Here is a 22,412-nt window from a genome sequence, read left to right as displayed (position 1 = left end):
ATTAAGGCAGAGAAATTATCTCCATCTTGCTTTAAGCTGATTATATATGTTTTAAAATGTTTTGTAGATTATTTGAGTTCATTTTGAGATTTTATGATTATAGGGCAGCACGGTGGCGTAGTGGTTAGCTCTCTCGCCTTGCAGCGCTGGGTCCCTGGTTCGAATCCCAGCCAGGGCACTATCTGCAAAGAGTTTGTATGTTCTCTCCGTGTCTGCGTGGGTTTCCTCCGGGCACTCCGGTTTCCTCCCACATTCCAAAAACATACGGATAAGTTAATTGGCTCCCCCTAAAATTGGCCCTAGACTACAGTACTTACACTACATAATATAGACATATGGCAATGGTAGGGAATATATTGTGAGCTCCTTTGAGGGACAGTTAGTGATAAGACAATATATATATATATATATATATATATATATATATATATATATATATATATATATATATATATATACACACACACACACTGTACAGCGCTGCGTAATATGTCGGCGCTATATAAATAATAATAATAATAATAATAAGCAGAGTTATTCTTTAACCAGAGTTAGATTGTTGGTTAGAGTAATCCTTAATATCATTTTCTGACTGCTGTTTGTTCCCTTTAAAAGGTTATGTTTATATTAAGATAGTGCTGGAGAAATGTTCTGACTACACTCAGTTCTGGCTGTAATGCCTGTTTAGCAAGGCTTGCCCATCAGAGACATGCACCGCAAAAACTAAGCCTGCTATACGCTGATATATTAATCATGTATAGTGATCACAGAGTTATTCATTATTGATCAATAATAAACTTATACAGTAAGGTAAATAAGTTTGCTTTCTATATAAGCATGTTAGCAGGTATTAAAACATATGGCTGTTTGTTATGAATACAAAACCAAAATAATAAGTCATGTGATTACACAATGAAGCATGTGATCAAGACAGAACAACCTGTGACCACAGGGGGCATTCAGAAATCCCCATTAATTAATGATGTACCAAAGAATATGCCAATTTCCTAGAATAAGTTAAGAACATACGCATATATTTTAGCATCCATCAGATTCAGAAAAATGCCATAGAACACCACTTGGGTCACCACTTGTGTCATAAGTTCTAATTAAAATGTTATTGATGTAATTTTGATTAGAAACGACGTAGATTGCTTACGTTAATAAGCCAAGTAGCATCATATATGTACGCACCTGCTCAGATAACCCGATAGTTTTAAAATGTCACGAAATGTCAGAATGTACCAGTTAAAAATAAGTTTGAATTTTGTGCGTCACCATAAAATCCCCTAACAGACGCCATCTTAGAAACTTTACAATAAAAAGTCCTGGTAGGCTAGCATATTTTATCATTGAGCCTGAAACTCTACTGAGATCGACTGAGGCCTAGAGACTCTACCTTCCACTGTGATTCTAGAACACAAGAGAGGTAATATGCATTATTCTTGGTGAATTTATTGACAACTAGCTGATGACCCGGCGTTGCCTGGGTATGTATTTGGCTAGTGTTGGCTCCGCCCACTTTTTCTAACCCTAACACACAATCACTCAATGACCAAGTTTGTGAGCTTCGGCATCAATAATTTGTATATATTCCCATAAAAATTAAACAAATCAGATTGACTGTTTGTGACTCTGCCCCTCTCCAGCATTTGAACCCCAGTCACCCATTGACCAACTGTAGCAGGTTTGAGGCATCTGCTATTAACAGTGTAAAAATGGCAGCAATTTAAATATTCCCCTTGAAAATCAACAGGTGAATTTTGATTGGCTTTTATAGGCTCCACCCACTCCCTGAATATTAATCTCAGTCACCCAGTGACCATCTGGGCAAAGTTTGAGAACCCTGCCATTAACAGTGTAAGAAGGCCTGCAGTTTATATTTTCCTAGTGAATTTAGTTTTTTTGGCTCTGCCCACTTTTTGTAACCTGGACACACAGTCACTGACCAAGTTTGTGAGCTTTGGGGTCCTTGGCATCAATAATTTCTATTTTCCTAGTAAAATAAAACAAATCTGATTGGCTGTTTGTGACTCCACCCCATTTTCTGAATTTGAACCCCAGTGACCCAACAACCAACTGTACCAAGTTTGAGGCTTATGCCATTAACAGTGCAAGAATGGCAGCAAATTAAATATTCCTCTTGAAAATCAACAGGCAAATTTTGATTGGCTTTTTTAGGCTCCACTCACTTTTCTGAATATTAATCCCAGTCACCCAGTGATCAACTGTGCAAAGTTTGAGAACCCTGCCATTAACAGTGATGAAGGGCTGCAGTTTAAATTTTCCCAGGTAAATCAGTTTTTGATTCCACTCAGTTTTTGTAACCTTAACACACAGTAATTCAATGACCAAGTTTGTAAGCTTTCGGATTCCTTGCATCAAAATTGTGTGAATGGAAGCAGTTTATCCAGCAAAGAAATCTGATTGGCTGTTTGTGGCTCCGCCCCTTTAGTGAATTTGAACCCCAGTCACTTAATGACTGACTGTAGCAGGTTTGAGCCTCTGCCATTAACAGTGTAAGAATGGCAGCAGTTTCAATATTCACCTTAAAAATCAATAGGTGAATTTTGATTGGCTGTTTGCAATCTACATGTTGCCAATCGGTACACTTATCCAACGACATGGCCTGACGTACCACTGCTACGCCGATGACACACAGCTATACCTGTCCTTCAAACCTGGTGGAACAGACCCTACCCCAAAAATAAACTCTTGCTTAGCTGAGCTTCAGGCATGGATGAATGATAACTGGTTGAAACTGAATGCTGACAAAACTGAGGTCCTGTTTGTCCAAAGCCAGTGCTCGCCATCAAAACAGCTCTATCCTAAAGCAACACCAATCAGGATTGGGAATTCAGACATAAACAGCTCCAACCTTGTGCGCAGCCTTGGCGTACTAATCGATGGGGAATTGAGTTTCAGAAACCAAATTTCATCTGTAGTTAAATCTTCCTTCTTTCATCTGAAGAACATTGCAAAGATTAAACATCTGATTCCCCCAGAGGATCTTCAAACCCTAGTCCACGCCTTCATCACATCACGGCTGGACTACTGCAATGCCCTTTATGCTGGCCTCCCCAAAAAGGACCTGCGTCGCCTGCAATTAGTGCAGAATGCTGCTGCCAGATTGCTAACAAACCAGCCTCGCCACTGTCACATTACACCGATCCTTCGCTCACTGCACTGGCTACCAATAGAATGGAGAATACTCTTCAAGATTGGACTGCTGACATTCAAATCCCTGCACAATCTGGGCCCTGGATACATGAAGGACTTGCTGAAGCTGCACCACACTTCTCACAACCTCAGATCAGCAAGTTCTATAAACTTGGTCACTCCCAGAGTGCACCTCAAAAAAATCTGGAGACAGAGCCTTCTGTCATGCTGCCCCTACTCTTTGGAACTCCCTACCACACCCAGTAAAGACAGCACCATCCCTGGAGCTATTCAAATCCAGACTGAAAAGCCACCTGTTTAGCCTGGCATTTCCAGACTTATAAAATTCTTCCTCTGTACCACGATGGTCGGAGCCATGCTTATGCGCTTTGAGTCCCACGGGAGAAAAGCGCTTTACAAATGTTATTTGTTGTTGTTGTTGTTGTTGTATGCTCCACCTGCTTTTCTGAATATTAATCCCAGGCAGTCACCCAGTGACCAACTATGTCAAGTTTGAAAACCCTGCCATTAACAGTGTAAGAATGGCTGCAGTTTATATTTTCCCATGTAAAAAGTTAGTTGTTTTTGGCTCCACCCACTGTTTGTAACCGTGACATACATTTACTCAATGACTAAGTTTATGAGCTTTGGGGTCCTTGGCATCAATAAGTTGCATTTTCCATTGAAATGAAACAAATCTGATTGGCTGTTTGTGGTCCGACCCCTTTACAGAATGTAGACCCCAGTCTCCCAGTGACTGACTGTACCAGATTTGAGGCATCTGCCATTAGGAGTGTAAGAATGGCAGCAATGTAAATATTCCCCTTTAAAATCAATAGGTGACTTTTGATTGGCTGTTGTAGGCTCCACCCACCTTCCTGAATATTAATCCCAGTCATCCAGTGACCAACTGTGTCAAGTTTGAGAACCCTGCCAATGACAGAATGTCTGAAATCAATCTAACAAATCTGATTGGCCGTTTGTGGCTCCACCCCTTTAGTGAATTTGGACATCAGTCACCCAATGATTGACTGTATCAGGTTTGAGGCCTCTGCCATTAACAGTGTAAGAATGGTAGCAATGTAAATATTCCCTTTGAAAAATCAATAGGTGCATTTTGATTGGCTGATGTAGGCAACTCCCACTTTCTAAATATTAATCCCAGTCACCCAGTGGCCAACCCTTGGGAGCCCTGCCATTAAAGGATACCCGAAGTGACATGTGGCATGATGAGAAAGACATCTGTATGTACAGTCCCTAGCACACAAAACTATGCTGTGTTCCTTTTTTTCTTTCTCTGCCTGAAATAGTTAAATATCAGGTATGTAAGTGGCTGACTCAGTCCTGACTCAGACAGGAAGTGACTACAGTGTGGCCCTCACTGATAAGAAATTCCAACTTTAAAACACTTTCCTAGCAGAAAATGGCTTCTGAGAGCAAGGAAGAGATAAAAAGGGGAATTTCTTATCAGTGAGGGTTACACTGTAGTCACTTCCTGTCTGATTCAGGACTGAGTCAGCCACTTCCATACCTGATATTTACCTCTTTCAGGCAGAGACAGAAAAAAAGGAACACAGCATAGTTATTTGTGTGTAAGGCACTGTACATACACGTCTATCATCATGTCACGTCACTTCGGGTATCCTTTAACAGTAAAAAAGAATTGTTGCAGTTTATATTTTCCCATGTAAAAAATGTAGTTGTTGGCGCCACTTTTTCTAACCTTGACATGCTGTCACTCAATTATCAAGTTTTGGAGCTTTGGGGTCCTTGGTATCGATAATTTGTATATTCCCATTGAAATTAAGCAAATTTGATTGGCTGTTTGTGGCTCCACCCCGTTACTGAATTTTAACCCCAGTCACCCAGTGACCGACTGTACAAGGTTTGAGGCATCTGCTATAAACAGTGTAAGAATGGCAGCTATTTAAATATTACCCATGAAAATCAATAGGTAAATTTTGATTGGCTGTTGTAGGCTCCACCCACTTTCCTGAAACTTAATCTCATTCACCCGGTGACCAACTGTGCAAAGTTTGAGAACTCTGCCATTTACCGTGTAAGAATGGCTGCAGTTTACATGTTCCCATTCAAAATGAATGGCTGAAATTTGATTGGCTGTTTTGTACTCCGCCCACTTTTCCTGAATTTGTAAACTCGGTCACCAAAAGGTACCATGTAACTTCTCCCAAACTTCTCTCAAACACCCACCAAAACAAGCTGAAACCGTGAAAGCAAAAACTTAAAGGGACCCCGAGCACCTCTCATGGGCATGCCTTTAAAGTGAACCAGAGTGAAGCACCCTCATGTATTTTACCATATATATCAGTGGGAACATTAGAGAAAACACCTACTCTGCTATCTGTTCCATTCTTCACTGCTCAGCCTGCTTCTAATCAGCCCTGATAAGATCCCTGACTGAGCATTCAGTCTGGCTTTGCTCAGGAATCATTATAGCTGAGTCATTATAGCAAAGCCAGAAGGGGGCAGGCTTGGGCTTGAAAAGACACCAGAGAAGACAGACTCAGCTATAATGATTGAAGCAGGCTGAGCAGTGAAGAATGAAACAGAGAGCAGAGTAGGTGTTTTCTCTAATGTCCCCACTGATATATATGGTAAAATACATGAGGGTGCTTGGTCTCTGGTTCACTTTAAAACTCCGACCAGTAATGCAAAGTACTTAAAGATGCATGCTCTCTTTAATTTGATGCCTGAATTGCTCTTCTATTTAAAAATCGTGGCTGCCATCTTGGCTGAAGATAAGCAACCTGGATTCCTCTCTTTGAATAAATGCCTGCTGTGGTCTAAAACATGTTGACTATCTAGGGAAGTTTTGCTGTTACTTCTGAAAAAGCTAAGATCCCACAAGGAAGACCCCCCCCCCCCCCCCCCCATCGTCCTTTTTGAAAACAGTAAACTGTCGTAGGTCATCACTTCCAGGTCATGTTCAAAACCATGACTCTGTAGCTTTCAGTACAGGGCTTTTCAGTTGCTCTTTGGCGTTTTTTTGTGTAAGTATCACACTAAGGTGCCGGAGTCTAAGCAATTTTGGGCACTTGGCTTTGGAGTCGGTTGTTAACCAAGTCATTATAGAAGACTAAAACTCTCCCTTCCTTGAAAACGCAAGCTTACTGCAGTAGAGTACAGCAAGAACACCTTATGCATAACAGATCCTTAAAATGTACACAGCTGACATAGATATGTTTTTTATTGCAACAAACGTGTCACTTAAGTTTTAATTTAGGGGAATAAGGAACCTGAGGTTACGCAATGAAACATTAAGCAGGCTGATAGTGTAGCTGAGTAAGAAAGACTTACCAAAAAGCAGAAATACCACGGTTGGGGAACTCCATAATCTCCCGGCATGACAGATTCCACATACCATCCAATTATGAAATACAATACAGAATCAAGCAGAAGCATTCCCATGACTTGACCCAGAGTGAAGTTGTCATCCACACTGACTGGAGTCATGAGATTGGACCACTGGGCTCCCGTACCTAAGAGAGAGCAGATGAGGAAATCATCACTGGAAGGCACATAAAATAGCATGGTAAGTTAACTTTAGAGACACTATGCTCTTTCTTTACTGAGGTGAATGGAGCATATACTCACCCTTGCCCTCAAACATGCCAATCAGCTGCGCTCCCATGGCCATGCCAACACTGGAAATCATACAAGACACCACCTTCTCGCTGTGGGTTAACATGACATACCACATGGAGATGAAGAAGTAGGGGATGTAGGAGAAGAAATACAGGAAACCGCCAGCTGCAGCTGCCATGTTTGCTAAGAGAAAAAAAAGAACAAAAAGATTATTATTATTATTGATTTATACAGCACCAGCATCTTCCTTAGCGCTGTAAAACCGCATACAGGGTATAGCAATGCAAAATAAACAATACAACAAGTTAATACAAGACAATGGTGGATTACTGCTGATGCAGTGAACAAATTAACTACATATTTTTACATAGGGTTGGGAGGTGTGCATACACATTACACAGCAATGTGAGACAAAAGGGGAAAAGAGCCCTGGGCAAAAGGCCTTACAGTCTAAAGGTTTAAAGTATAGGACAGTAGGTAAAGGGAAGCTGTGTATGGGGTGGTAGAAATGGTGGTCAGTGGCTGAAGTGTCCTAGGTAGGAGAGTATGCTTGCCTGGAGGAGTGAGAAACAGGTGAGAAAGTGGAGAGATAAGAGATAGAAAAAGCAAGCACGGGTGGGTGGGGGGAATGGGGGCAGGACATTACTCCATGGGCATCCCTGGAACATCACATCAAATCAGGTCCAACACCCCTTAAAGAGAATCTGTACTCTAAAATTCTTACAATAAAAAGCATACCATTCTATTCATTATGTTCTCCTGCATCCCTCTGTGCTGTTTCTGCCACTCCCTGCTGCAATCCTGGCGTGTAATTGCCATTTTTATGCAGTGTTTACAAACAAAAGAGTAGCTCAGTGTGTGAGTCATACAGAGTGTGCAGGGGACCTGGAGAGGGTGTGTATAGCTTCTATCCAATCACAAGCAGCACAGCACATTGCAACCTGACTGCCTGAACCCAACAGAGCAGATAGAGAAGATTAGATCATATAACAAAGATAATACAGCCACTGTGCAACTAGAAAAGGCTGCAGTTAGACAGAGCACATTAGAACAGGTATAGGAACTTACAGTATAGGATAGAAGAAATAAGGATGAACATTTTGTTACAGAGTCTCTTTAAGGGCAGAAAGGTTTTGTTCTTATTGATGGCTATCCTGCATGCTCCTGTAGATTAACCGGTATGATTATTTCCTGGATTTTAGGGTCTAAATGCGGTGCAATTTGTTGCACACTATTAGACCCTAAAACCAGGGTGAAACATCATGCTGCTAGAGAGCCTGCAGCAGCCCCTGCACTTACTCACCTCCCTGGGATCCAGTACTGCAGTTCTTCCTCCAATCTCCACATGACAACAGAAGGCGATCTCGCCAGAGGGATCCAGAGGCTCCGAGGACAAGAATGGCTGCCAGTGTCTGGATCCCGGAGGAAGAGAGTAAACCGCCTGCTGCGCGAAAGGCTCTGCACAAGCCTCCGGGTTATCGCCAGGGAGGTTAAGAGAGATCGATGCGCAAGTCATTTTGTTGTCTATTTAAACTAACATAAAAGTTATCAGCATGGTACAGCGCTAAGCTTTCCCAAACAGTAGATAAGGGATTTTCACGTTTCTGTGCGATGACAATAAGCCATCGGACGATAAAGAAATCCGGCAGTCTCCAAACTTAGAATTCATCATGTGACGCAATAGCAAGCATTTGAAGAACATCTTGTTGTGATAATCATATTCAGATTTAAACTCATCAAAGGTCAAATGGGTGCTATGCTGTCTGCCATATTTAGGACTCATCAATGACCACTAAACTGAAATGGACAAGGTCTTACCTCTAGAGAAGAAGCTGCTGATCATGAAACTGAATGCAATGGTGGAGATTGCAAATGACATGAGATAGGCAAAGACCAGTGTGGGGTCACTGCGAGTGAGTACCGCACCCTGTCCACCAACCTGAAAAGGGAGCATATCGTTTTACAGAACATTCTATATAGTGACATAAAATTATGCATATCAGAAGTTCCACAAAATGCAAAATTACATTGTCAAATGTGCGGAGACAACAAATGGCAATATTACCGGTACTACCAAAGCAGTGGTCCACGAGTTACACTATTACCGTGGTCCACCATAATAGAGTAATGTGAGCGTCGCTATGGTAACACATGTGGCAATATTATGCTAGTTAGCGCATCAGGGCCAAAGGCTCTAAATGACAGTTTCTCTGCATTCAGACTAGGACCAATAAGAAATCATAAAACCCATGCACTACTAAAAAAAACACTTCTGAGTTCAGGAAAAATCTAAAAGGCTTAGCTTAGTACAAAAGTTGTCTGTAGGAAACATGAATAAACATAAAAAAATGTAAAACCTAAATTAAAAAAAAAACAAACTTTAAACCTATATTTTAACCTTTAGAGGACCACTATTGCAAAAAAAAAATGAAAAATGCATGTGTGTTCATACATAGGGGTACATGTAACTGTAATTTTAATATAAAGCTGGCACTTACAGAAAGTAGTAACTATCGGACAGGTTTGGGACTAGTCCGTGTCCTTACAGGGGATTTTCAGGAAGTCCTTTATTTTCAAAAGAACCCCCTGAACGGCAGTGGTACAGTCAAACTGCCAGAATAGTGGCATGTGAGGAGACAGGCCTGCTGTCATCTCTGTATAGGTCCTTACCAGGGAGCGCCTTTGTAAAGAATATAATGATATACTGAAAATACCTCATGATCAGATGGTCTAGTCCAAAACTTGTCAGATCTGTAACATTTTTACAAGCGATAGTACTGATGCTGTCCATTCATCTGTATGGACAGTGTTAAAAGGACAAGCACTACCTACAGCCGTCGTTTACCGTCGCTGAACCAAGCCTTATAAAGGGTTTACTGACCTGAATACACAGCAGAAGAGTGACAAAGAAGACAGACACCAACAGGAGGATGAAAAAGTGGATAAACCACGCTGTGGAGTGGAGCCAGGAATTCAGACCCATCACACGCATGTATTCCTGAAAAACACATACAAAATAAACTTTAAACACATCCTTTACTAATACTTCCCTGTCTCTGTTTCCCTTACCAAATACACACACACACACACACACACACACACACACACACACACACACACACACACGTTTCAGCATAAAAGTTTTCGCACAGGTTGTGTAACACAGAGAGCAGAGATGCATAAACATTTACATTGAACTGCACTTATACGCATTCTGCACGTTGCCAAGTAAACAGGATGGTTCTAAATAAAATCATCAATTTCCCTCTATGACTCCACTCGGCGGATCCATCAATATCAGTAGTGGTGCCGAAGAAAATCTTAACAGCCTAATGGTCCTCTGTCCTTTAAAGTATATCTGAAGCGATTTTAAACACCCCCCCCCCCCCCCCCAAGCAGGGGCACAGCCCCCTATGAAGATAAACAAGTAGGGTGGAGGCAGCAAGTAGTGACACAGAGGCTGCTTATCTGCAACGTTACTGTTTTACTGTTAATCAAGGGGTGAGATAGGTTAGGTGCTTTTTAACCTCACTGGCGGTATTCCAAAGTAAGGCTCGGGGCAGAAAACCGCAGGTAGCCCCAAACCTAACTCATTGGAGCCACCGTAAGCTCTATGCATAGCCTTATGTGCAGCAGGCGTTTTCACACACCTCCCCTGGGATCCACATAACAGCAGCCATTCTCCTTCCGGTCCTCTGAGGCTCTGCATCGCCCTGGTGAGATTGGCATTTCTCGTCATGACGACAGACGGTGATCTCACTACAGGGTTACAGCACCACCCAGAGGACAGAGGGAGAACTGCAGCATTGGATCCCAGGGAGGTGAGTAACGTGCTGTGACTTCTGCAGGCTCTGTAGCAGCATGATTTTTTCCTGGAGTTAGGGTCTGAAAGGGCGCAAAGAAAATTGCAAAGCTTTTAGACCCTAAAATCATCATACCGCCAGTGAGGTTGAAGTGGTACAGTAAAACCCCCATTACCCGGCACCAATGGGGCGACAGATGCGGCACCACAAGGCAGATTCCGAGAATTGGCCTGTTGGTGTATGTGCAGGCAACAGATCTCTCTCCGATCAGAAGATCAGTCTCTTGGTTGGTCTGTCCATACATTGTCTGATGTATGGGCACATTAACCTCTTGAGAACTACGGGCTTAAACCCCCCTAAAGACCAGGCCATTTTCACAAATCGGGCCACTGCAGTTTTAAGGCCTCGCTGCAGGACCGCACAACTCAGCACACAAGTGATCCCCCACTTCTGCCCACCAACAGAGAATTCTGTTGGTGGGGTCTGATCGCTCCACTGGTGTTTCATTTTTTTTTTAGTAAGTATTACTGGCGCGTGCGATCTCCTGCAAACCACGACCCAAGGACTTTACACCGATCAGCGTTAGACGGTCCAGGGGCTGGCGCCACGTGCACACCCATCGGCATGACGCGGTCGCCTAGTGGTTAAGCCACATGCTTTGTTTTGGTTGATTTCGTCACTACTGATGCAAGAAGATCAACTAGATTGCTAGGCAACTGGTACTGATTAAAAGCAAATAAATATGGAGGCCTCTGCATCCCTCTAAGTTCTGGTTACCTTTAAGAGAACTAATCCACTCAACATCAAGTAATGAAGGTCAGAAACAGGAAATTGCTTAACAGAAAGGTTATCTAACCTTCTACATATGTAAGAATCATATACACTCTCTTACCTTCAGCTTGCTCTCCTTCTCCAGGACAAGGGCCCGAACAATGCTTAAAGATGTGTAGGTGAAGCTGAGCATCAGCAACAGTGGAAGCTGGTTCTGGATGGCCAATATGAAAAGGTCATTGACGTAGGATGGGAAAGGAAATCGCTTCATGAGTACTTCGGTGTTCTGCAGGAGAGCCCGGCCCGTTTCATTGGCATGGTAGTGCATTATTGCCCGATCCACTTGGTGCTGCACTGCCAGAAAGCCTTCTCGCTGGTACCCTGAAAGATTGAGTTAAAAGGTGAGTCCACACCAAAGTGATAATGTATAACAAGCAATGACATGTTCTTGACAACTTCCAGCACACTGAATACCGGAGATTGGAAAGAACCTACATGATCAACCTGCCCCTCTCATATCCAATCACAGAAGCCCAAGGAGAAGCCCAAACAAGCACAGGTCTCTGGAGGTTGAAGAGAACTTGAAGTGAGAGGGACATGAAGGTGGATTTATTTATTTCCTTTTAAACAATAAATACCTGGCTGCCCTGCTGGTCCTCTGCCTCTAATACTTTTAGTAATATACCCTGGACAAGCATGCAGATCAGATGGCTCTGACAAACATCTGACAAGTTTAGCTGCATGCTTGTTTCAGGTGTATGTGATTCAGACACTACTAATACCAGAATGATCAGCAGGACTGCCAGGCAACTGGTACTGTTTAAAGGGAAATCAATATGGCAGCCTCCATATCCCTCTCACTTCAGGTTCCCTTTAACTCATTCAGGGTTTCACTCACCTTCCAGGCTCCAGCGATGAGCTGCTGCGCACACCACCGCTCTCTCTGACATCCCCGCACGTACTGACGCTAAGTTACGGGTCCCGGCTTGATTACGTCGTCAAGCCGCGGCCCGGGACTTACGTCACAACGAGCAGAGATGCCGGCAAGCCCGGCGGGAATGGCAGGAAGGTGAGTGGATCCTCTTCTTTCCCCCCTACCGCCGAAGCTGTCAAATTGATCACTATGATCTGCCGGCGATGGCTGCTGATCACTGAGGGAAGATGCCAGCTATCATATGACAGCTTAATCTCCCCTCTCAGGTGCGCACGATCGCGTCGGGAGCGGAAACGGCGGGCGGCGTAGGATATCATAGCGGCGGATCTCTAGAACAGGCACAAGTGCGGCGTAGGATCTCATAGTGTCGTTTTCCAAAAGGTTAAAGTATAAAATTTAACTTTCCTCTGTGATAGAAACACCAATCCCTTCGTTCACACTTCTGATGTTTATGCTGATTGCACATTACACGCACTGTCAACATGCGCATGGCAACGCATGTGATGTGAGATCAGCAAAAACATCCAAAGTGTATAGACTGCACTGTCTGACGCTCAGGATGTATGAGCTGCAAAGCAGTACTATGCGATATCGCACTCCTGCATGCATTTTCGGCAAAATGCAACGCTGGCTCATTAATTGTACTGAATGGGATCAGCAGCACAAGGCATGGCAAAGCAGATGATGTGCGATCGTTCCAATCACACAGCCATCTGCATTTCCTAGTGTGAACAAGGCCTAAGAGCTGTTGAAGTGGTTCTCCTGACAGTCACAACAGATGTAAGTGTGACTTACACTTTAACCACTTAAAGCGGAATATAACCCTGCATTTCAAGTTTGCTCTAAAACATTATTTACAGTATATTATATGCAACCAGGATTTTTTTTTTACTAGACCAGCATTGGAAGGGTTACACAGGGCTTTAAAGTTCCTGGAGATTTCTGCAGACGCATCAGAAGCTGACATAGATACATTTTGTTTACATAAATGTATCTAAGTGTTGAATGTGACTCACTGTCTCTGACTGAGAAGGAGCTAGAGGACAGCCAAAGAGTGTGTAACATTTCTTAATAGATACATTTAACTAAATAGAATGTAACAATCTGAACTTCTGCATATCTCTCCACGGAACTTTAAACCTCTGTGTTTAACCCTTCCAATGCTGGTCTAGTAAAAAGAAAATGCTTTTTGCATAGAATATGCTGTAAATAATGTTTTAGAACAAAGTTGAAATGCAGGGTTATATTCCGCTTTAAGGACCGGGCTATTTTGGAGGATTCTGTGCTGCGTGGCCTCACCAGCCCACAGCACAGATCGGGAACCACGCAGGGAGACCAGACTTCCCCCCTTTTTTCCACACTAGGGGATGACCTGCTGGCGGTGTCTGATAGCCGCCGCTCTGTGTGGCCGAGCCCGGGGGGGGGGGGGGGGGGTTCCTCAAAGCCCCCCTCCGCAGCGATTTTCTGCCTCGCTCCCTTACCCTCCCTCCCCTCCTTGCTGCGGGCGGCACAGGACGGCGATTCAGCCTATCAGACTGCGGCGATCCCCGACCAATCAGAGGCCGGGGATCGCCGATCTCCTTTACGGCCGTATGATGTAAACAGCGGGGATTTCTTCCCCGCGTGTTTGCAATTAGCCTGCGAGCCACGATCGGAGGCTCGCAGGCTGTTCACAGAGACACCCTCCGTGAACGGACATGGAAAGTTTCCAGATTAACTTAAAGAGACTCTGTAACATGAAAAAGATCCCCTGGGGGGTACTCACCTCGGGTGGGGGAAGCCTCCGGATCCTAATGAGGCTTCCCACGCCGTCCTCTGTCCCACGGGGGTCTCGCTGCAGCCCTCTGAACAGCCGGCGACAGGCCCGACTGTAATTTCAATATTTACCTTTGCTGGCTCCAGCGGGGGCGCTGTGGCTGCTTTCCTCCCCGAACTACACGGAAATACCCGATCTCAGTCGGGTCCGCTCTACTGCGCAGGCGCCGGAAACTTGCGCCTGCGCAGTAGAGCAGACCCGACGGCGATCGGGTATTTCTGTGTAGTTCGGAGCCGACAGCCGTCAGAGCGCCTGCGCAGGAGCCAGGAAGGTAAATATTACGTCACGGCTGCATGGAGGGCTGCAGCGAGACCCCCGTGGGACAGAGGACGGCGTGGGAAGCCTCATTAGGATCCGGAGGCTTCCCCCACCCGAGGTGAGTACCCCTCAGGGGATTTTTTGAGGTTACAGATCCTCTTTAAAGGGTTTTTTTTTTTTTTACAAAACAGAAGGAAAAGAGTGTGTTATGAAGAGAAGAAGAAGAGATAAGAAGAAGAAGAGATAAGCAAAAGAGAGAAAACAAATCCTCTTACCCTGTCAATGTCGTAAAAAAAAAAAGCCTCATGCAGCATTAACCAGCCCGGCCGGAGGCTGCCGCTCAGGCACTTTTGCCAGCCGCGTGTGCTACCTGATCGCCGCCGCAGCGCGGCGATCTGCCGCGTGCAGCGGCGAAAGAGGGTCTCCCCAGCCGCCCGAGCCCAGCGCAGCCGGACCAAACAGTTCCGGCCAGCGCTAAGGGCTGGATCAGAGGCGGCTGACGTCCATGACGTCACTCCGCTAAAGCGAAACAAGAAGCGCCGCTCATCGCGGCCTTTCTTGTTACTTCTGATCGCCGGAGGCATCAGGTGCGCCCTCTAGTGGGCTTTCATGCAGCCAACTTTTAGTGCAGCCAACTTTTAGTTGGCTGCATGCGATAGTTTTTTTTTTATTAAAAAAAAAAGTCCGGTCGCCAGCCTGGCGATCTTAATAGAACGCCAGGCTGGTTAAAGGAATTAGGTTTACTACAGGCGTGCAGTGCTAGAGGGTTTTTCTAATTCCCTTAGTTGAAGACCCACCCCTTTTTTCCTTACATAGATAGCCAAGATTATCCAGATTGCTCAGGGCCCTGTTTCACACTGAAAATCGGTGCTGCATGTAATGTCATTACCCACAAGGCTGTGCATCAGTAGGCCAAATTTTAATTTCCAACATGCATTTATTAAACAGAAAAAGCTTAGTTTATCAGAAACAGCATAAAGCACTTAACCACTTAAAGGACATACGAGGTGAGAATAAGCTAATGAGAAAGACTATTGTATCCATCCCCCTTCTCCTAAAAATAATAATAATAATAAAAAAAAATATAAATAAATAAATATATATATATATATATATATATATATATATATATATATATATATATACATATATATGTTTTTAGATATCCCACGGTTTTATTTTATATAAATCTAGTTTTTAAGTTTTTACTGTTTCATTGTCTTTGCTCAATGACACCTTCCCTGAAGTATCCTAGAGCTGTTACTTTACTTTTTTACCACTTTCCTGCTCTAAGAAGCCATTTACTGACAGCTAAGTATTTTATGGCTGTGATTACAGATTACTAATAAATAGTTGCCTTAGAGACTGAACTTTTTAATATGTATATAGTAAAGTATATCACTGTTATTTTTTAAATTATGGGCTTGTAATAAGTGATGGACGCAAAACTGAAAAAATGCACCTTTATTTCCAAATACAATTTTGGCACCATACCTTGTGATAGAGAACCGGGACAGATGGGAAAATAAAATACATGGGTTTTAATTACGGTAGCATGTATTATTTTAAAACTATAATGACCGAAAAACTGACAAATAATGATTTCTTTTTATTGTTTTTTCTTAATCTTCCTGTTTAAATGGATTTACAATAAAATAATGCTTAGCAAAATGTACCACTCAAAGAAAGCCTAATTGGTGGCGGAAAAAAACAAGATATAGATCATTTCATTGTGATAAGTAGTGATAAAGTTGTTGGCAAATGAATGGGAGGTGAAAGTTGCTCGGATGCATAAGGTGAAACGACACTGAAAGCTGAAGTAGTTAAATGCATTCAGCACTTACTCTTTAATGGACACCTTTGAATCTGATGATCATTATGCTATGGATATCTGTTTGCAGCCTTCTGTTTGGCAGAGATTTATTGTGTTTGTTTTGTTTCTGACAAAAACTTGATTTTTTTTTAAAGGATAACACAGAAGTCAGCAGTTGCCCAGTAGTGATGTAAGTACATGTAAAAAGCGTTAAATTCCTATGATCATAGATACCCACCTGGTGTACCACCGTTTTTATCTGTTCGCTCACGTGGTCCTGGAAGCTGGAAGAGTGGGTACAGAAATCTTGTGTGCCAGTTTCTATCCACATTGGGGTTAAGTCCAGTTTGTTCATTTAAAGGGGCGTGGCGTGGGCTGTATTTGAAACGTAATTTGTACCGGACCTGTGAATGTCATATACAAATAAAATAACCTTATACCAAGCATATAAATCTAAAATTAAGGTGCACACCAAGGTGACAGAATAACTACAGGACCCCAGCATTAAAGCCCCCTCCCCCATTACAGGGAGGTTCAATTTACCAACTTAACCAACTTAAACTTTATATTCAGATCTCCAGATCCATGTCTGCTAGTACTAAATATAATAAATAGGAAGGAGGCACTGAATTGTCTTTCAAACTTGCGTTTTATCAAATCCCAGTAATACACAACATGTTTCGGGGCATATCCCTTTCCTCAGGTGTTCACCTGAGGAAGGGGATATGCCCCGAAACATGTCATGTATTACTGGAATTTGATAAAACGCAAGTTTGAAAGCCAATTGAGTGCCTCCTTCGTATTTACGATATTGATATTGTGTGTGGAGTGGTGACCCGCAGAGGGATTGCGCACCGACTTGACCAGGTCTAATTCTACAGGAACTCTCTGCTGGTACTGAAGCCTCATGTAGCATGCAGCAGTAGCTAGATTGCAGAATGAGGAAAATATTTACACTGGTACAATATGGTTCAGTATTTGCCATGGAGTAGATCTCTTGACATAAAAAAAGAATTGATGAGGGCAATACACTCATAACTAACTGTGCATAGTTTCTAAACTGTACATTTCTTCAGGCATAGTACAGAACTGGGTCACAATCATACAAAAACAGTTGACCAGTTCTGTTCCAGTTCTGCTTCATGCCTGAAGAAGAAAACGTATAATTCTGAAAACCTACAATACCATTTGCTTAGCCAATAAAGGTATTACCTGAATTAACGTCCGTTAGTTTGATGTCAACATTTGTTCTGTTGACATGTCTTTGTACCGGTTAACTTGGCTTAGTTGCAATTCCAGGATACTTTGAGATGCTCAAGAGATTTCTAGGGGGAAGTACTGAAGAGGTGGATACATTCCCCATGTAGTGGCTGCTTTCAGCCTAAATCTTCAAGAGACTAGGTAGGCTAGTTGGTGCCTAGACTGCACTCTCTGATGTTTCCATTCATGAGCGGCAATGCACTGCTGAATCGCCGCTCATGGTTGCCTTCATGTCGGGGTGCTTCAGCCCGCGATCCCATTCAGTAATGAATGAGATCGCAAGCCCCTCCCCCGCCAGGAACGACACGCAGAGCCATAGGGCTCTGCGCTTTACCGGAAATGAGCCCTTAGGGCTCTTACACACCAACTATCTTTCAAAATAAGTTGGGTGTGTGTATGGCTGACAAACAACCAGATGACCAACTGATAAATTGTCTGCCAGATCCAACCGGTGGATCAATCTGACCAATTATAATGCAGGTCGGACTGTGTGGACAAGTCTTTTGAACAACTTAGTTGTTTTTAATGCGGACATGTTGTGCAGTTTGTCATTTAGCTTGCATGCATAGTATTTCAGTGAGTTGGTTATTTAGGTGGTTGGCGTGTGTGTATGTGCTTGTCAGGTAAACAACTTGTTGTGTGATCGGTCATGTTATCCGGTTGGTTGTGAATTAAGTTGGACGTGTGTATGAGCCTTGAGAAGTCAAATGAATTCTCCCCTCCCCTTTCGATTATAAACCTTTTTGTGGGGTCTCTACCCCCCGCTCGCCCTACCCCATCCATCCATCCAGTATATCCTCAGGCTTCCATAGATTCAATCCAGTAGCTGCCTGTTAAGTCACCATGATTTGTGATTTGGGCGCCGTCAACAGACGGAGCCCAAATTTTGAATAAAAAAAAAGCAGCAGAGATGGCAGATAAGCTCATCTGAAAGCACAGAAGGTTAACAATAGTTCTGCTTCAATTAAAGCAGGAAGTAGTAATAGTGAATATTTATTTCAGGACTTGTATCAGCTATAACAAAGACTTTTTTATTTAAAGGTTATTATGCTATTGCTTATCTTTTAGAGCAGAGAGGACTTCTGAGTTCAAGTCCACTTTAAACTGACAAGACAAATAACATTTATATCACGCTTTTCTGCTGGCGGACTCAAAGCGCCAGAGCTGCAGCCACTAGGACCCGTTCTATAGGCAGTGTAGCAGTGTTAGGGAGACTTGCCTAAGGTCTCCTACTGGCTGACTGAACAGGACTTGCCTAAGGTCTCCTGTTGGCTACTGAACAGGCAGAGCCGAGATTCGAACCCTGGTCTCCTGTATCAGAGGAAGAGCCCTTAACTATTACACTATCCAGCAACTATCCTGAACTGAAACTGAATTGCCCTGTGCTGCCTAGGCAAAGTATTGTGTGACACACTTTTGTGTGATTAGCCCCAACAACACAAGCAAAAATTATAAAGAAAACTGTGACCTTTGAACATTAATATTACCTGCAGGGGGAGGGGCTCATCACTACTGTTGAAAGGATGATCAAAGACCAATGCGGCCAGCACATTGCCCGACTGGTTGTTGTGTTTGATATATTCCTCAAATTCTGTTTCTGTGGGAAATCCGTGAGCTGCAGAGACAAAGGACAAAAACTGATTAAAAGAGAATTCTAGTCTAATTCAAGGGAACATCTGGCTTTTAGATGATGATGTAAATTCTATAAGTGTAAACAAAACAAACAAACAAAAATAAACACTAAGGACCTAACTAGTAGGACAGAAACATTTGTTTTGTTAATTTTTACTTTAAAGGATACCTGAAGTGAGTGGGATATAGAAGCTGACATATTTATTTCCTTTTAAGCAATACCAGTTGCCTGGCAGCCCTGCTGATCCTCTGCCTCAAATACTGTTAGTCATAGACCCTGAACAAGCATATCAGGCATTTCTGAAATTTTAGTCAAATTAGACAAAATTAGCTCCATGCTTGTTTCTGGTGTTATTCAGACACGACTGCAGCCAAACAGATCAGAGGGACTGCCAGGCAACTGGTATTGTTTAAGAGGAAATAAATAGGACAGCCTCCATATTCTTCTCAATTCAGTTGTTGATTATACTTTGTAGATGGCACTCCTGTCCTCGTGCACTTTCACAATCCTCCACAGCCCTCTGCCTGTACTCAAGATATGTGAATGGAACACCTTGTGATAGCACGCTAGGTAAATGTAAATGAATACGTTATATACAGTGGCTTGCAAAAGTATTCGCCCCCCTTGATGTTTTCCACATTTTGTCACATTACTGCCACAAACATGAATCAATTTAATTAGAATTCCACGTGAAAGACCAATTCAAAGTGGTGTACACGTGAGAAGTGGAACAAAAATCATACATGATTCCAAACATTTTTTACAAATAAATAACTGCAAAGAGGGGTGTGCATAATTATTCAACCCCCCTGAGTCAATACTTTGTAGAACCAACTTTTGCTGCAATTACAGCTGCCAGTCTTTTAGGGTATGTCTCTACCAGCTTTGCACATCTAGAGACTGAAATCCTTGCCCATTCTTCTTTGCAAAACAGCTTCAGCTCAGTCAGATTAGATGGACAGCGTTTGTGAACAGCAGTTTTCAGATCTTGCCACAGATTCTCAATTGGATTTAGATCTGGACTTTGACTGGGCCATTCTAACACATGGATATGTTTTGTTTTAAAATGGATAGGTTTTGTTTTAAACCATTCCATTGTTGCCCTGGCTTTATGCTTAGGGTCGTTGTACTGCTGGAAGGTGAACCTCCGCCCCAGTCTCAAGTCTTTTTCAGACTCCAAGAAGTTTTCTTCCAAGATTGCCCTGTATTTGGCTCCATCCATCTTCCCATCAACTCTGACCCGCTTCCCTGTCCCTGCTGAAGAGAAGCACCCCCAGAGCATGATACTGCCACCACCATATTTGACAGTGGGGATGGTGTGTTCAGAGTGATGTGCAGTGTTAGTTTTCCACAACACATAGCGTCTTTTTGGCCAAAAAGTTCAGTTTTGGTCTCATCTGACCAGAGCACCTTCTTCCACAGGTGTGCTGTCTCCCCCACATGGCTTGTGGCAAACTGCAAACAGGACTTCTTATACTTTTCTGTTAACAATGGCTTTCTTCTTGCCACTCTTCCATAAAGGTCAATTTTGTGCAGTGCACGACTAATAGTTGCCCTATGGACAGATTCCCCCATCTGAGCTGTAGATCTCTGCAGTTCATCCAGAGTCTCCATGGGCCTCTTGACTGCATTTCTGATTAGCGCTCTCCTTGTTCGGCTTGTGAGTTTAGGTGGACGGCCTTGTCTTGGTAGGTTTACAGTTGTGCCATACTCCTTCCATTTCTGAATGATTGCTTGAACAGTGCTCCGTGGGTGTTCAAGGCTTTAGAAGTGTTTTTTTAGCCTAAGCCTGCTTTAAATTTCTCAATAACTTTATCCCTGGCCTGTCTGGTGTGTTCTTTGGACTTCATGGTGTTGTAGCTCCCAATATTCTCTTAGACAACCTCTGAGGTCGTCACAGAGCAGCTGTATTTGCACTGACATTAGATTACACACAGGTGCACACTATTTAGTCATTAGCACTCATCAGGCAATGTCTATAGGCAACTGACTGCACTCAGACCAAAGGGGTCTGAATAATTACGCACACACCACTTTGCAGTTATTGATTTGTAAAAAAAAGTTTGGAATCATGTAAGATTTTCATTCCACTTCTCACGTGTACACCACTTTGTATTGGTCTTTCATGTGGAATTCCAATAAAATGGATTCATGTTCGTGGCAGTAATGTGACAAAATGTGGAAAACTTCAAGGGAGCCGAGTACTTTTGCAAGCCACTGTATCACTGCCTCCCATCTGCATCCTTCTACATAGACAAACCGGTATCCTTAGCAGGTGAAAGCTCAAGTGTAGATCCAGCTTCAACAGAGAACACTTGGAACTGGGGCTACAAATGAGCCAGGTCATGCACTGAAGCATGCCAACACATTATTTACACTGCAGGGCGAGAGCCAGAGAAGTGGCAGCTGCGGTAATTATGTTTTCCTAATGGCACATGCCGTGCTATTTACATTTCTTGACTACAGGTGAAGAGCAAAGAATAATTGGACACTAGGAAACCTCTCAGGCAAAATGTCTCATATGTGCCAGTACCCCATACCGCTTCCCTCTGCAGAGAAATATAAATATTATGTTCACAGAAAATGTGCATCCATATCTGCATTTCAGTTCTGCAAGGTCTGGCTATGACCATTGCCTCTATTCCTTTACCAAATGTATAGGAGATAAATTGGCATTTTGCCAATACTCTTTAACCCGGCTCTAAAGTACAACTAACAAGAATACAAAAAACAAACAGCTCCTGGGGGATACTCTCCTTTGGGAGGGGGGAAGCCTCTGGATCCTAATGTCCTCGTCCTCTTCACCCCCCGGGATCCAGCGTTGGCAGCCCCCGAAAATATAGACAACAGGATTGTTGGCTGTGGCGCACTAGCGCCTGTAATATTTGCCTTCCTGGCTCCAGCGCAGGTGCAGTAGTGGCTTTCAGATCGGCTCCGGTGGAAACAGCCGAGTCCTATCGGGTCAACTCTAGCGGACCCGATTGGGCTCAGCTATTTCCGCTGGAGCAGGGGAGGTAAATATTTACATTGACGCTGTTCAGGGCTGCCAGCGCTGGATCCTGAAGGTTGAAGAGGACGGGGAAGCCTCGTCAAGATCTAGAGGCTTCCCCCTTCCCAAGGTAAGGTCTGGTCTGGAGAGCTTTAAAGCAGGCTTATGTAAAAAAAAAACGTGCTTGAGGTGTTAAAAGGGGAACTGAAGTAAGAGGTATATGGAGGCTGCCATATTTATTTCTTTTTAATCAATACCAGTTGCCTGGCAGCTCTGCTGGTCTATTTCTCTGCAGTAGTATCTGAATAACACCAGAAACAAGCATGCAGCTCGTCAGAACTGACAATGTCAGAAACACCTGATCTGCTGC

General features: G+C 43.3%; 1 protein-coding gene across 2 annotated transcripts in view; it reads right to left on the bottom strand.

Moving 5' to 3' along the window:
* The window catches only part of ABCA3 (ATP binding cassette subfamily A member 3), a 128,546-nt gene that overhangs the window by 46,431 nt on the left and 59,703 nt on the right, over window positions 1-22,412 (bottom strand). For both annotated transcript variants that reach the window (XM_068244425.1, XM_068244426.1), the window contains exons 4-10: window positions 18,908-19,035; window positions 16,399-16,564; window positions 11,461-11,720; window positions 9,647-9,763; window positions 8,584-8,704; window positions 6,775-6,948; window positions 6,478-6,659 (exon numbers count right to left, since the gene is read on the bottom strand). In XM_068244425.1, coding sequence (XP_068100526.1) covers window positions 6,478-6,659; window positions 6,775-6,948; window positions 8,584-8,704; window positions 9,647-9,763; window positions 11,461-11,720; window positions 16,399-16,564; window positions 18,908-19,035 — 1,148 coding nt within the window. The remainder of the gene's footprint in view (window positions 1-6,477; window positions 6,660-6,774; window positions 6,949-8,583; window positions 8,705-9,646; window positions 9,764-11,460; window positions 11,721-16,398; window positions 16,565-18,907; window positions 19,036-22,412) is intronic.

This window comes from Hyperolius riggenbachi, chromosome 7, assembly GCF_040937935.1.
Source record: "Hyperolius riggenbachi isolate aHypRig1 chromosome 7, aHypRig1.pri, whole genome shotgun sequence".
Classification (NCBI taxonomy): domain Eukaryota; kingdom Metazoa; phylum Chordata; class Amphibia; order Anura; family Hyperoliidae; genus Hyperolius; species Hyperolius riggenbachi.
This window is presented reverse-complemented; position numbering and strand designations above follow the sequence as displayed.